Genomic DNA, 12,480 nt, shown 5'->3' with positions numbered 1-12,480 from the left:
GAGAGAAAAGACAAAACAACAAGAGAAGAGAATTGCAGCACTCTGAGCAGAGCACTCAGAACAGCTTCCGCCTGCCTTGAGGCAGGGCTGGAAAACTGGAAGGTGAGGGAGAAGCCCCTCCCCCTGCAGTGACCTTACCTGCCTACAGGGAGGAGTTTCTCCAAGAGGTACAGACTGCCCCAATCCTGGGACCACTGGAGAAAAAGTTATTTAGCTGCAAATTCTCCTTTGTGGTCTCCGTGCATCACACCAATGAGGGAAACCTCAGCAACTTGACCAACCTGATGGTGAGCACAGGTGTAGTCAAGCAACAAGAGCACAGAGCATAGTACTGCCAAAGGAAGCATCCCTCCTGGTGGACCTCCTGGTGACACCTGGGTTTTGGCCACTGTGTAACATAGAGTGTTGGACTGGATGGGCCATTGGCCTGATCCAACATTGGCTTCTGTTATGTTCTTATCCTTTCAAGCTCTGATACCCAAGGGTGGCCCATGGTTGGTTGGTTTGTTTGGGGAGGGATTTCATGCCTCAAAACCTAATTTTAGACTGTTACAAATTGGGGCTTTGGGCAGGTACATTTATGCAATGCACAGACACTAAGGAGTTCCCATTAAAGGAAATGCAAATACCCAGAGGAAATCCTCTGAGTATTCCTTACACTAGGTAGCTTATGTATTGGGGGGAAATTAAAAAGCCATATAATTTGGCAGACAAACATGCAAATTATGTTATTTTATACTTTCAAATTATGTTATTTGATACTTTGGAGCTCTGGTTTCTGGCTGTCGCCTTTTAAGGCAACGGAATTATTTTAGCTATCCCCTGCTCTGTTTCAATGATGTAAAACTGTATTAGTATTTGGTGCTATTTTGAACTGTTTTAAACTTAATGCAGGATATTAACAACCTATACATTTTACTCGTGTGCATTTTTAATGGTATTGTTGCAAACCACTTCACGGTTTGGGCCGCAATGTTCCCTCTAAGCTGTGGAGTCTTGTGAGCAAAAATTCTACTTTGTGAGCTCCTGACATTAACGTTGTGAGCAAGCAATTTGGCTCCTGCATCAATGAGTTGGCTCTGAAGCCATCCTCCCTGAGCTAAGACAACAATATGTGAGCTGGAGGCTAAAAAACTGTGAGCTAGCTCACACTAACTCAGCTTAGCGGGAACACTGGTTTGGGGGTATTTTTGCAGAGGTAATGGAATATAAATATTTTGAAATGATAAATACATGATTCTGACCCCGCCTGATATTGTGCCGCTTTGAGGGCAACGTTGCCCCGCTTCCTGATGTCTTGGATCAGAAGCCTGAGAGCTTTCCATTAGCCTGGAGAGGAGCAAACATTTACTTGCGTCAGTCATGCCTTCTGCTGATGACTCTGACATGTTCCCGGGAGGCATTGATGTGTGTGGGACTGCCTGGCCTACTAGGGAGTTCCCCAGCGGCTTGCAGATGCGCATGTATTTCCCTCGTACCGCTTCAGTAGGAAACCATGGGCCTCCCTCTCTCCCACATTCTTCCGCAAGGGTACAGGATCTCTTTTTTTGGAAGACGCTTCCCATTTCCCCCCTGCCGCTCGGCACATCCACTGTCCTCCCAAGGACTCTGATTTTTTAAAAAACCCTATTAATTCAAACTTGACTTGTAAGAGTTTTACGGATACTGTGGATCGCCAAAGAGAGAAATAAGTGGGTTCTAGATCAAATCAAGCCTGAACTCTCCCTAGATGCTAAAATGACTAAATTGAGGCTCTCGTACTTTGGTCACATTATGAGAAGAGAAGACAATAACAATAGGAAAAGTTGAAGGCAGGAAGAAGTGGAAGGAGGATTCCTACCCCGCCCTTCACTCAGAATCTCAGAGCGGCTTACAATCTCCTTTCCCTTCCTCTCCCCACAACAGACAGCCTGTGAGGGAGGTGGGGCTGAGAGAGCTCTGAGAGAACTGCTCTTGAGAGAACAGCTCTGAGAGAACTGTGACTGACCCAAGGTCATGCAGCTGGCTTCACATGGAGGAGTGGGGAATCAAACCCAGTTCTCCCAGATTAAAGTCCACCATTCTTAACTACTACACCACACTGGAAAAGAGGAAGACCCAACGTGAGATGGATTGACTCCATAAAAGAAACCACAGCCCTCACTCTGCACGACCTGAGCAAGGCTGTTAGCGGTAGGAAATCCCAGAGGTCATTAATTCGCAGGGTCCCCATATGTCTGAAGCGACTTGACAGCACTTAACACACACACACACACACGCACGCAGATTACTTTGGAATCACCAGCGTTTCACATGGCAGTTCTCAATATACTCACCTTTGTTCCTTCTGCAGGGCTTCTGTAAGCTGCTTGTTTTCATTCTTCCACATCTGGCACTCATTCTTTATGGCATCCATATCTTCCTGAATATAATCCATGAGTTTCCCAAGAGGCAGAGCGCTCCGACAAAGTGCCTGAATGGAGCCACAGAACTTCTCTACCTCTTTTGATACCAGATCCTTTTCTTTTCGCCTTGCCGATTCGTACAAAAGCGGCTTCTCCTAATGGTTTAAATAAAAATGAAGAAAAGGCATGCGCCGTTAAGGGGTGAACTGAACACGAGGAATGTTTTCAAAACAAAATAACGCAATAAAAAGGCACGTGTTCAAGAAACGGCAGTGGAAGCGGCATGAAATGCCAAACTTATAAAGAAAGACCTCTACAAAGAAAAAGCGGTTTAGTCGCAATTTCTCATCCTACCATAATTCTGTCATTGAAAAACTTCTGCTGGGCTCAGAAACGATCCCCCCCTCCCAAATCCATAATGACGAAAATCTCTCAGACACACTGTTCTAAACATATTTGTAAATCTTTGAAATTGAAAACTGTATTGAACAAGCATGCCTGCCTTCCATGTTTGATTTGCATGAAGTACAAGTGCCAAATCATTCATGAATTTCTTTCACAAGAAATGATGTGGTGTGACAGCAGACACAAGAGAGAAGCAGAGAAACACGGCCTTCGGGTAGTGAAGGGCGGGGTATAAATCCAATCTCTTCTTCTATTTACAGAGGCACCTCGGGGCAGGCGCTTTGATAAAAGGGTTCTGAAAACATTGGCCAAATTGTCATCAAGTATGTAACAGCATTCCATGAGCCTCGGAAAAGTCTTCGGACAACGCTGGCTCTTCAGCTTGGAAACTGAGATGAGCACCGCCCCCTAGCGTCAGATTCGACTGGCTTTCAAGCAAAGGAAGCCTTTACCTTTATGTTAAGTTTTACTTTGCAGGATACGTAACTGTGCAACAATGAGATAATGGAGCTGCACAGAAAACGCTGAAATGACAATCCTCTGAATTAAAGAGTTTTACCTTCTCAGCAGATTTCAGGACCTGTGACTGTTCATAGTCTTTCTTCGTTTCCAGTATTCTTTTGACAAGCCCACCTGTTGGAGACTGAAATTAGTTTAAGTAGAAAAAGACTAAAAGTTCTTAAGCTAACATACTGAAACAATTCTTGGTGACACAAACAGTTTCCTCCTGAACACCAGACTGTGGCAAAATACCCTTCCTGAAACCCACAGAGTGACCCTTTCTGAAGTCGGTATGACATTGCTGTGGCCGCTAAAGAATAAGGCAAGCTGTGGCAGCCATTCTGTGGTCGGCTTCTCCTCCTGCAGCAGCCATTTTGTGGCTGCACCCACCATACTCTTAAACTTCTAAAGGTGCCCGCGGGTTAAAAACGCTGGGGACCCCCAATTTTAGACAATGCTCCCTTCCAGGTATCAACTATCCAACACCATCGTCAACGAAGTCCTTCCCACTTTTTTACCTACAAAGAGCATGCCAACTTTTCATTAAGTGCAAGAACATTCAGCAGGTGGGAAAAGAAAGAAATGTGCCATGTGTTAGAAATCTGCTCAGGGTACCGCAGGAAAAGGAGAACAAGAAGCAGGGTCCGTACTCAACAGAATGCTATGAAAGAGGCAGAGGACGGAATGGAGTTAGAATGTGAGCAGTGGTCAGGTTGAGGGACATTGTGCAGGAAAAGGCAGAGACAGAGGAAGGTGGGGAAGGGGGGGGGGAGATGAGATTGTCGTAAATATTTCCTTCTGGAATTCGTTTTATACAATGATGAATGGCAAAGGGGAAAAATACTAATCCAGCAACTCACTTACCATGTTTCTCATCCCCTTCCAACTCTACCGTCACTTCCTGTGTAGCAGCAAAGGAGATACAAGGAAGCTTTAAATTACTGTGATTAAACAGTCGGCATGTTCCTAAGGTAGTAAATTCTCAATAATAAACTGGAGTCAGCAGTGAGTGCTCTCTCTGCTCTATAAAGGGTCATCAGAAGGCTGATTGCCCTGACATGGATAGCCCAGGTGAGCCTGGTTTTGTCGGAAGCTAAGCAGGGTTGACCCTGGTTGGTATTTGGAAGGGAGACCACCAAAAGAATACCAGGGTCGCGAGGCAGAGGCAGGCAATGGCACACCACCTCTGAACATCTCTTGCTTTGAAAACTCAACCAAGGGTCGCCATAAGTCGTCTGCGACCTGATGGCACTTCCCGCCACCAAAAACCTGAGTAGCAGATCACATACAGAGGACAGGCCTGATGTATATTACGACTGTGTTCCCTTCATTTCAAACCAAAGGGATCTCTGTTGTCCAAGTTCTATCAGAGACCATAAGGTTTGTTACCGAGCTTTTATTTACTTTACTTAAAAATATTTCAGTGCCACCTTTGCACCCAGACAGGTGGTGGATATGAAGCCTGGACAACCATGGAACTTTGGAAATATCCACGTTTCCTATATTTTACGACAAACCTCTATTTAAAGAGAAGAGTTAAAGGCACCTGCAATTTCTTTCATGTTCCAAAAACGATGGAAATTGTAAGTGAAAGCTACTGCCTTAATTTCAGGGTCGCCGGCTCAGAGTTAGAAAATTCCTGGAGATTTAGAGACAGAGCCCGGGGAGGGCACAGTTTGGAGAGGGGGAGGGACTTCAATGGGATACAAGGCCATAGAGAGCCCACCTTCCCAAAACGGCCATTTTCTCCAGGGGAACTGGTCTCTGTCGCCTGGAGATCAGTTGTGATCAATGATCCCTCTAAGCTGTGGAGTCTTGTGAGCAAAAATTCTACTTTGTGAGCTACTGGCATTGAAGTTGTGAGCGAGCGATTTGGGTACTGCATAAATTGGTTTGCTCTGGAGCCCTCCTTCCTGAGTTTGGACAAAAATGTGCAAGCTGGAGGCTAAGAAATGGTGAGCCAACTCACACTAACTCAGCTTAGAGGGAATACTGGTTGTGATCCCAAAAGATCTCCAGCTACCACCTGGTGGCTGGCAGTCCTACATAAGAAATACATTCTCCCTCACGTCTCAGGTCCATGCAACGGTACCAACCCTTGTTCTTCAGCCCGAGTTCACTTCTTCAACCCAAAAGGCTTCAGATGACAAATAGCAGATCCATAGCCTTGAAGCCCAACAATCTCGGCTTCCTCGTTTCAGCTGTATTCGTATATTATTCATATACGTATTCGCTTGACAGTAATTAAACGCTGAAGGACTGCTGTCTGATGCTTAAACATTAATGGCGTGATATGTGCCTTAAAATTGACAAGAGATTTTGTGCCGACTTTGTGAAGTTTTTCTCCTGCTACCTGAAGTAGTGCTTTGGCTTGTGATAAAGGCTACAGCTGAAATGAGGACCTTTGGGCACCTTTTCTGGTTGCCAAGTTGGCCGGGTCTCTAGCTGCAGAGTTCTACAGCGGATCCAAGACTTCAGGGCTATGGGTCTGCTATTTGAAATCTGAAGCCTTTTGTGAAACTGCTGCTAAGCTGTTGGGCTGCTTTTCCTATGACGTTTTCATAGTATATGGTTGGTTGCAACACTGTATGTACATTTACGGAGCTGATTAGCCGCCATTTTCAAGAAGTAATAAACAAGTTGTTGTTTATATAACATACATCTATTGAATGGTGCAATAAGATTCATCTGATGTTTGGCAAAGCCTTTTTACACAGTGCTGGTGTTGTGCATTTAGCTCTTACACTGTGTTTCTCATTTATTTATTTTATTTATATCCCGCCCTACCCCGAAGGCTCAGGGCAGCTGACAAGGGCACCATGTGCCAAGGTTACAACAATAAACACATAATTAAAAAACAATAAATTACAATAAAATACAGTAACGAATTTGCAATACAGATTTAACCAAGGTGGGTAGATCTTAACCTCCATAGCAACTCCCTGAGATCTTATCATCCAATCCGTGCCCAGGCACCTCGCTCCCCCCGTAGGGACCAAACAATCATGATGGTAATACGACAGTGCACAGGAGGCGGAGGTGGAATAGTGGTGGCGGCGGCTCCTACTTAAAAGGCCTGGCGGAAGAGCTCCGTCTTGCAGGCCCTGAGGAACTGAGAAAGTCTATATTTGCTGGCATGACTGGAAGGGGTGAGCTATGAACCTGAAAGCAAAAGATATTAGGCTGCCTTCAAGAGTCCTCTAACCACACCTTTTCTATGGCAATACTTACTTCTCACTTCTCCAACTAAACAGAGCTGGCAGGGGTTTCCATCTCCAGATGGCTGCCCGCATTCACTATCCTGCCTCCAATAATGAAGTCTGAAGCAAGGTTACTGGAACCCTCTCTGGAGGGAGAGGAAGCAAAACAACGAATCCTACTAAAAATTAACTTTCAGTTCTCATTTGAACAAGGACGTTCAACAACCAACCGTTGCCATTTCTGTCATTTCAGGCACCTCCGATGCTGCTTCCACCACAAATTGGTCATCTTCCTCCTCCTCTTCCTCCTTTTTATCTATAATGACGTTTGAGACTATTCTGGCACTGCCATTCCTGGGGGGGAAGCCAAGACAGAAATATGATTCAGGAAGGTTAAGACGGACCACCATCCAAGGGAGAAGCAGAGTACTGCTGCCGATCAAAAAATAGGGATCAAACTCAGACTCTTCCAAATCCCCCCCCCAAAAAAAACCCCCAACCTGTGTCAGAACAGTCCTGCTCTGGCCTGCAGGTCCTGTTCCAGCCTGCCCACCTGGGTTTTCCCAACACCTGGAGGGGCTTTTCTCTCTCTCTCTGTTTAACTGCTATCCAGGGCTCTTTTTGTAGAAAAAGCCCAGCAGGAACTCATTAGCATAATAGGCCACACCCAACAGCAGGAACTCATTAGCATATTAGTCCACACCCCTGACAGCACAGCTCATTACCACATTAGGCCGCACCCCCATGTTACCAGAAGTGTGCTTATCCAGCCACACCCACCTTTTGCTTGTTATTCTGTTTACCTTGTTTGCTGTCAAAACCCAGGGCTTTTTTGTAGCAGGAACTCCTTTGCACGTTAGGCCACACACCCCTAATGTAGCCAATCCTAATGAGTTTCTGCTGTTGGGTGTGACCTATTATGCTAATGAGTTCCTGCTAGGCGTGGTCAACTTGGGAGCCAGCCGGAACTCCGTTCCTGTGCGTTCCTGCCCAAAAATAGCCCTGGATCGCCCCCTGACATTCGTAGGAATTGCCCACTGGGAGGGTCAGGAGGACTCCCAGCTTCCCTTCCAAGTTCTAAGGCCTTGCCTTTGTGTCTCCCGCTGGTCTAACATTGTTTCAGTCCACATATCAATGTTTAGTGTAATCGCTGCCTTCCACTTCTGAAGAATTATTGTTTGAAAGAGTTATTCATTTCGCTGTTGCCAAGCCTTGTAAGATCCAGAGCCTTTTTCAAAAGGTTCCAAGGGAGAGGCAAGTACCCCAATACTGAGACGAGTGGAATAAGTTCCAGTGAACATTCTAGGGCAAAATTGTGTCTAATAATCTCTAATCACCTATACCTGGTGGAATGAGCTCCCATATGAGATCGTGGAAGACGGGGCTCTTCCACCAGGCTTTTTGTTAGGGCAGCTGGCGTCCCCCCCCCTTTCCTCTATTAGGCCTCCCCCTCAGTGGGTCATATCGGTATCACCATCTAGGGACCCAAACTCAAAACAGACTGCATCTGTGAGGCTTTGACCAGAATCTTCATCATAGGAATGTTGTCGTGTTTTATTAAGGTTTTTAATTGTATTTTTATTCTTTGTGTATTCTATATTGTTTACTGTATCTGCTGGAACCCACCCTGAGCCCACTATGCGGGGAGGATGGGATACAAATCCAATAAAATAAATTAAATAAATGTGGCACGACAATCACACATACCCAGAACCCATGTGTCAAACTGGGTCTTGGCAAGTTACATCTCCAACGCCTATCTGAGTCGGACAACAACCAGCCTCCATTCTCAGAAACCTGAAAGAACTCTATTTTCACATCAGTCAGGTCATGAGAAGTCCTTCTGGAGAAAGACTGATCCCTCTGGAGTACTCTCATTGACATAGGATTTTTGCAGCTTTTCTTTGAAGTCTGTAGTAGAATTCTAGGATCTTAAACCTGTCACATTTTGCATCACCTTAATGACCTGTGAGAATTATGATAATTCCATTACCCTTTAACATCAAATTCTCACTTTATAACCAAGTTAAAAAAAATACATACCCGTGTTGATTTTATCTGTTGCAAGAGTTTTCAAAATACCACCCCAAACAGATCAGAGTCACAAAAAGCCTAGACTGATTTGGAAGACAGTCCTTTTGCTAAATTACTATGTTTGGAACAATGTGAACTGGGCTACGTTTGCAATCAGAGAATAAACGCTACCGGTATTAGGAATAATTCTTATTCTGTCCATACCTTTCTGGCAGTAGAACCTCTGCACTTTCTTGACGTTTTATCCGGGGCGGAGCCGGCCTTGCGCTGCTGGGTCGTGGCAATCTTCTGAAGACAAGCAAACACGGTGTCGGTTATTAACAAAGAGCAACTCAAACCAAAAACCAGAACAACTTTTTATTATTTTCCTGAATTAGAACCAGGCCTAAATGTCTCTGTTTAACCTACACTTTGACATGCAGATACCAGAACCAGGATATGGGTTTGACCAACAAACATCTGACACGTTACAACCGTTGGTTCCACCAGAACCAGAAGGATGCAGAACGATCACATAAAATAAAACCAGAATTTGCAGTTTGCCTCCTTTGGACTTCTATAACCAGCCCTCTTTAAGGGTTGGACCTGGGAAGCATTAGTGGAGGACTAATTTCTCTTGAAGGCAAAAACCTGTTGTTAAAAGACTGGAAAAATTACAAGTGGACATTACAAGAGAGCATTAAAAAAAAAAACACAAAATGATAGCAAGAAAACAGGGACATCTCCCCCTGATAACTTAACCTTATCGTAAAACTAAATTCCATGAGATAGGATACCACAGAAGAGCTGAAGAAGATGACAGTAATTCATAATAATGGTGGGGGGATTATTCCATTCCGGGAGGAAGGATGGGGAGAGAACATTTCTGCTCTGTAGATGCAAGTACTGAGCCAGCTTTGGATGTCGTGGGCTTGAACAGAAACATTTTCTTTCTACCCTCTGACCTTTCGTTTTCTGTATTCAACTATGCATCTGTGGTGGCCAATGCTCCCTCTAAGCTGTGGAGTCTTGTGAGCAAATATTCCACTTTGTGAGCTACGGGCATTAATGCTGTGCGCGCGAGCGATTTGGCTACTGCATAAATCAGTTTGCTCTGGAGCCATCCTTCCTGAGCTAAGACAAAAAGGTGTGAGCTAGAGGCTAAAAAATGATGAGCTAGCTCACAATGACTCACCTTAGAGGGGACACTGGTGGTGGCTAGCCTGGCCTTAAGGGCCTCAGGCAGAGCAGAAGGCAGCAGCCTGACAGGTTAGTGTCAAGACCCCCAGGAATTGACAAGGTGAGTGAGTGGGATCGCCTATATGAAGCAAGGGGGAGCACGGAGAAGCCCTCTACCCAGACAAGGGGGAGCATGATGTGCGTGGGGGGAAACGTTTGTTGGAGAGCCGATTCCACTTCTTTGGGTTTTGATATTTTTGCATTTTTGTCTCTCTCTCTCTGTGTATGCCTGTGCCTGGAAGTCATGGCGACCTCTAGCGACTCCTACTGGGGGATGGAGAACATTCAGAGAAGCGGCTTGATCGCCTGCCTCAGGCCTCCCGGCCCTGGTATTCTCTGAAGGTCTCCCATCCAGTGTTCCCTCTAAGCTGAGTTAGTGTGAGCTAGCTCACAGTTTTTTAGCCTCCGGCTCACACATTTTTGTCTTAGCTCAGGAAGGATGGCTCCAGAGCAAACTAATGCATGCAGTAGCCAAATGGCTTGCTCACAACTTTAATGCCAGTAGCTCACCAAGTAGAATTTTTGCTCGCAGGACTCCACAGCTTAGAGGGAACATTGCTCCCATCCAAATACTTGCTGGGGTCGGCCCTGCTTAGCTTCCGACACCTGATGAGATCGGGCTTGCCTGGGCTATCCAAGTCAGGGCAGCCCATTCCCCTTCTGACCTGCCTTTAAGGAGTTCTATATATTTATTTTTAACTTTTGCAATTAAAACATATACAAATCCATATGGCCATTTCTGAAGAATACAATAAAGTTCTCTCCTATTAACAACTATCAAGAACAATAAAAAAATACACATTCAATATACTTATCAGCAACATACTTATCAGGTAAGGCACTATAGTTACCTTTCTTATTATTAATGTAATGAAAAAATCGAAACCATTTTTTCACAAAGCATTCCTTTCTTATTTGTGTTTCCTGACATTAATAGTTGTGTGGCCGGTTTGTCCATCGTCACTATGTCCCACGGTTTTAACAACCATTGATATATTGTAGGAACTTTGTCTGTTTTCCACTGTTTTGCTAATAGTGTTTTAGCAGCAATCAGCATTAATGAAATAAGTTCTCATAAGATTGGTGTAAAATGAGTATTTTTCCATAAGTTTAACAATATAGCTTCCGGTGTTTTAGGAAGGCTTAGCTCCAATATTTCCTCAGTTTTAGATATTATAAAAAGGTAAAGGTTCCCTTGCTCGAAAGCCAGTCAAATCCGACTCTAGGGTTGCGGTGCTCATCTCCGTTTCAAAGCCGAAGAGCCAGCACTGTCTGAAGACGTTTCCGTAGTCATGTGGCCGGCATGACTAAACACCAAGGCGCATGGAATGCTGTTACCTTCCCACCAAAGTGGTACCTATTTATCTACTTGCAATTTCTTGCTTTCAAACTGCTAGGTTGGCAGGAGCTGGAACTAGAGACGGGAGCTCACTCCGTCATGCGGCACACTCGGGTCTCGAACTGCTGAACTACCGACCTTCCACAGCCTGCAGTTCAGCGTCTTAACCACTTGAGCCACCGCAGCTCCACTTAGATATTATAGAGGACCAATAACCTTGTACTTTTGGACATGTCCACCAACAGTGAAAAAAAGACCCGGTTTGACCACAGCCTCTCCAGCACTTCGAGTCTCTCACAGATCCTGAATGACAGAATTTTAAAGCTGTAATGTACCAACAAGCGAATAGTTCTGCTTATGGCAAAAGCACAAAGTGGAAACAAGGAGCTAAGAAAGAAATTAAAACTGAAGGAACTCAGATGGCTCACAAGACAGCTCGTTTGTTGGAGAGCCGATTCCACTTCTTCTTTTTTTATATATTTTTGCATTTTTGTCTCTCTCTGTGCGTGTATGCCTGTGCCTGGAAGTCATGGCGTAAGAAAGAAATTAAAACTGAAGGAACTCAGATGGCTCACAAGACAGCATTCAGCCCGTGACCTTTTGAAGCAACTGAGAACTGCAGGGGTTCTGTCACAACGGTTATCAAAGACACAACGGGATTAAAAAATGACCTCTCTTATCAGGCACCATGACTGCTTATCAGTTCAGGAGCTGACATTTACTCTGCGACTGACGAAACTGACAATTAAAGCACTGCAATTTGAACACCATGCTGCAGAAGGTTTCTGTCAAGAGACGCACGCGCACACACATGCCCCATATTAAAAAATACCAAAAAAAAACCCTCCCAAAAACTTGGCTATATTATCACAGAAGGGCTGGTTCCGGGGTCCCAGCGGCGGGGGGACAAATCTCTCAAACCGAGGCACGTCAGCCTTGACAGTATACTGCAGATTCCGTCTGAAGGCCTGCCGGCAGCAAAGGTAACGGCAGCAAAGGAATCGTACCTCTCTGTTACCAATGCATCATCTACTTCACATTTGGCCTGGCTTGTACACCAGGACCCGGAGATAAGCACTCTGTCCCAAGCTAAATTCCCATCTCTTAAGAACATAAGAGAAGCCAATGTTGGATCAGGCCAAAGGCCCATCCAGTCCAACACTCTGTCACACAGTGGCCAAAAATACCAGGCGCCATCAGGAGGTCCAGCAGTGGGGCCAGGACACTAGAATGCTAAATTCCCATCTCTTAAGAACATAAGAGAAGCCAATGTTGGATCAGGCCAAAGGCCCATCCAGTCCAACACTCTGTCACACAGTGGCCAAAAATACCAGGCGCCATCAGGAGATCCAGCAGTGGGGCCAGGACACTAGCAACCCTCCCACTGTTGCCCCCCCCC

At 45.2% G+C, this 12,480-nt stretch overlaps 1 protein-coding gene across 1 annotated transcript in view; it reads right to left on the bottom strand.

Annotated features, from left to right (window-relative positions):
* TRAF3IP1 (TRAF3 interacting protein 1) overlaps positions 1-12,480 on the bottom strand; it is a 32,162-nt gene that overhangs the window by 3,170 nt on the left and 16,512 nt on the right. The window contains exons 11-15 of the mRNA XM_015413942.1: positions 8,729-8,812; positions 6,717-6,844; positions 4,155-4,178; positions 3,349-3,422; positions 2,316-2,539 (exon numbers count right to left, since the gene is read on the bottom strand). Coding sequence (XP_015269428.1) covers positions 2,316-2,539; positions 3,349-3,422; positions 4,155-4,178; positions 6,717-6,844; positions 8,729-8,812 — 534 coding nt within the window. The remainder of the gene's footprint in view (positions 1-2,315; positions 2,540-3,348; positions 3,423-4,154; positions 4,179-6,716; positions 6,845-8,728; positions 8,813-12,480) is intronic.

The sequence above is a fragment of the Gekko japonicus genome, unplaced genomic scaffold (genome assembly GCF_001447785.1).
Source record: "Gekko japonicus isolate JY-2015 unplaced genomic scaffold, Gekko_japonicus_V1.1 scaffold1875, whole genome shotgun sequence".
Classification (NCBI taxonomy): Eukaryota; Metazoa; Chordata; class Lepidosauria; order Squamata; family Gekkonidae; genus Gekko; species Gekko japonicus.
The sequence above is the reverse complement of the archived record's forward strand: the minus strand, read 5'-3'. Positions and strand labels throughout refer to the sequence as shown.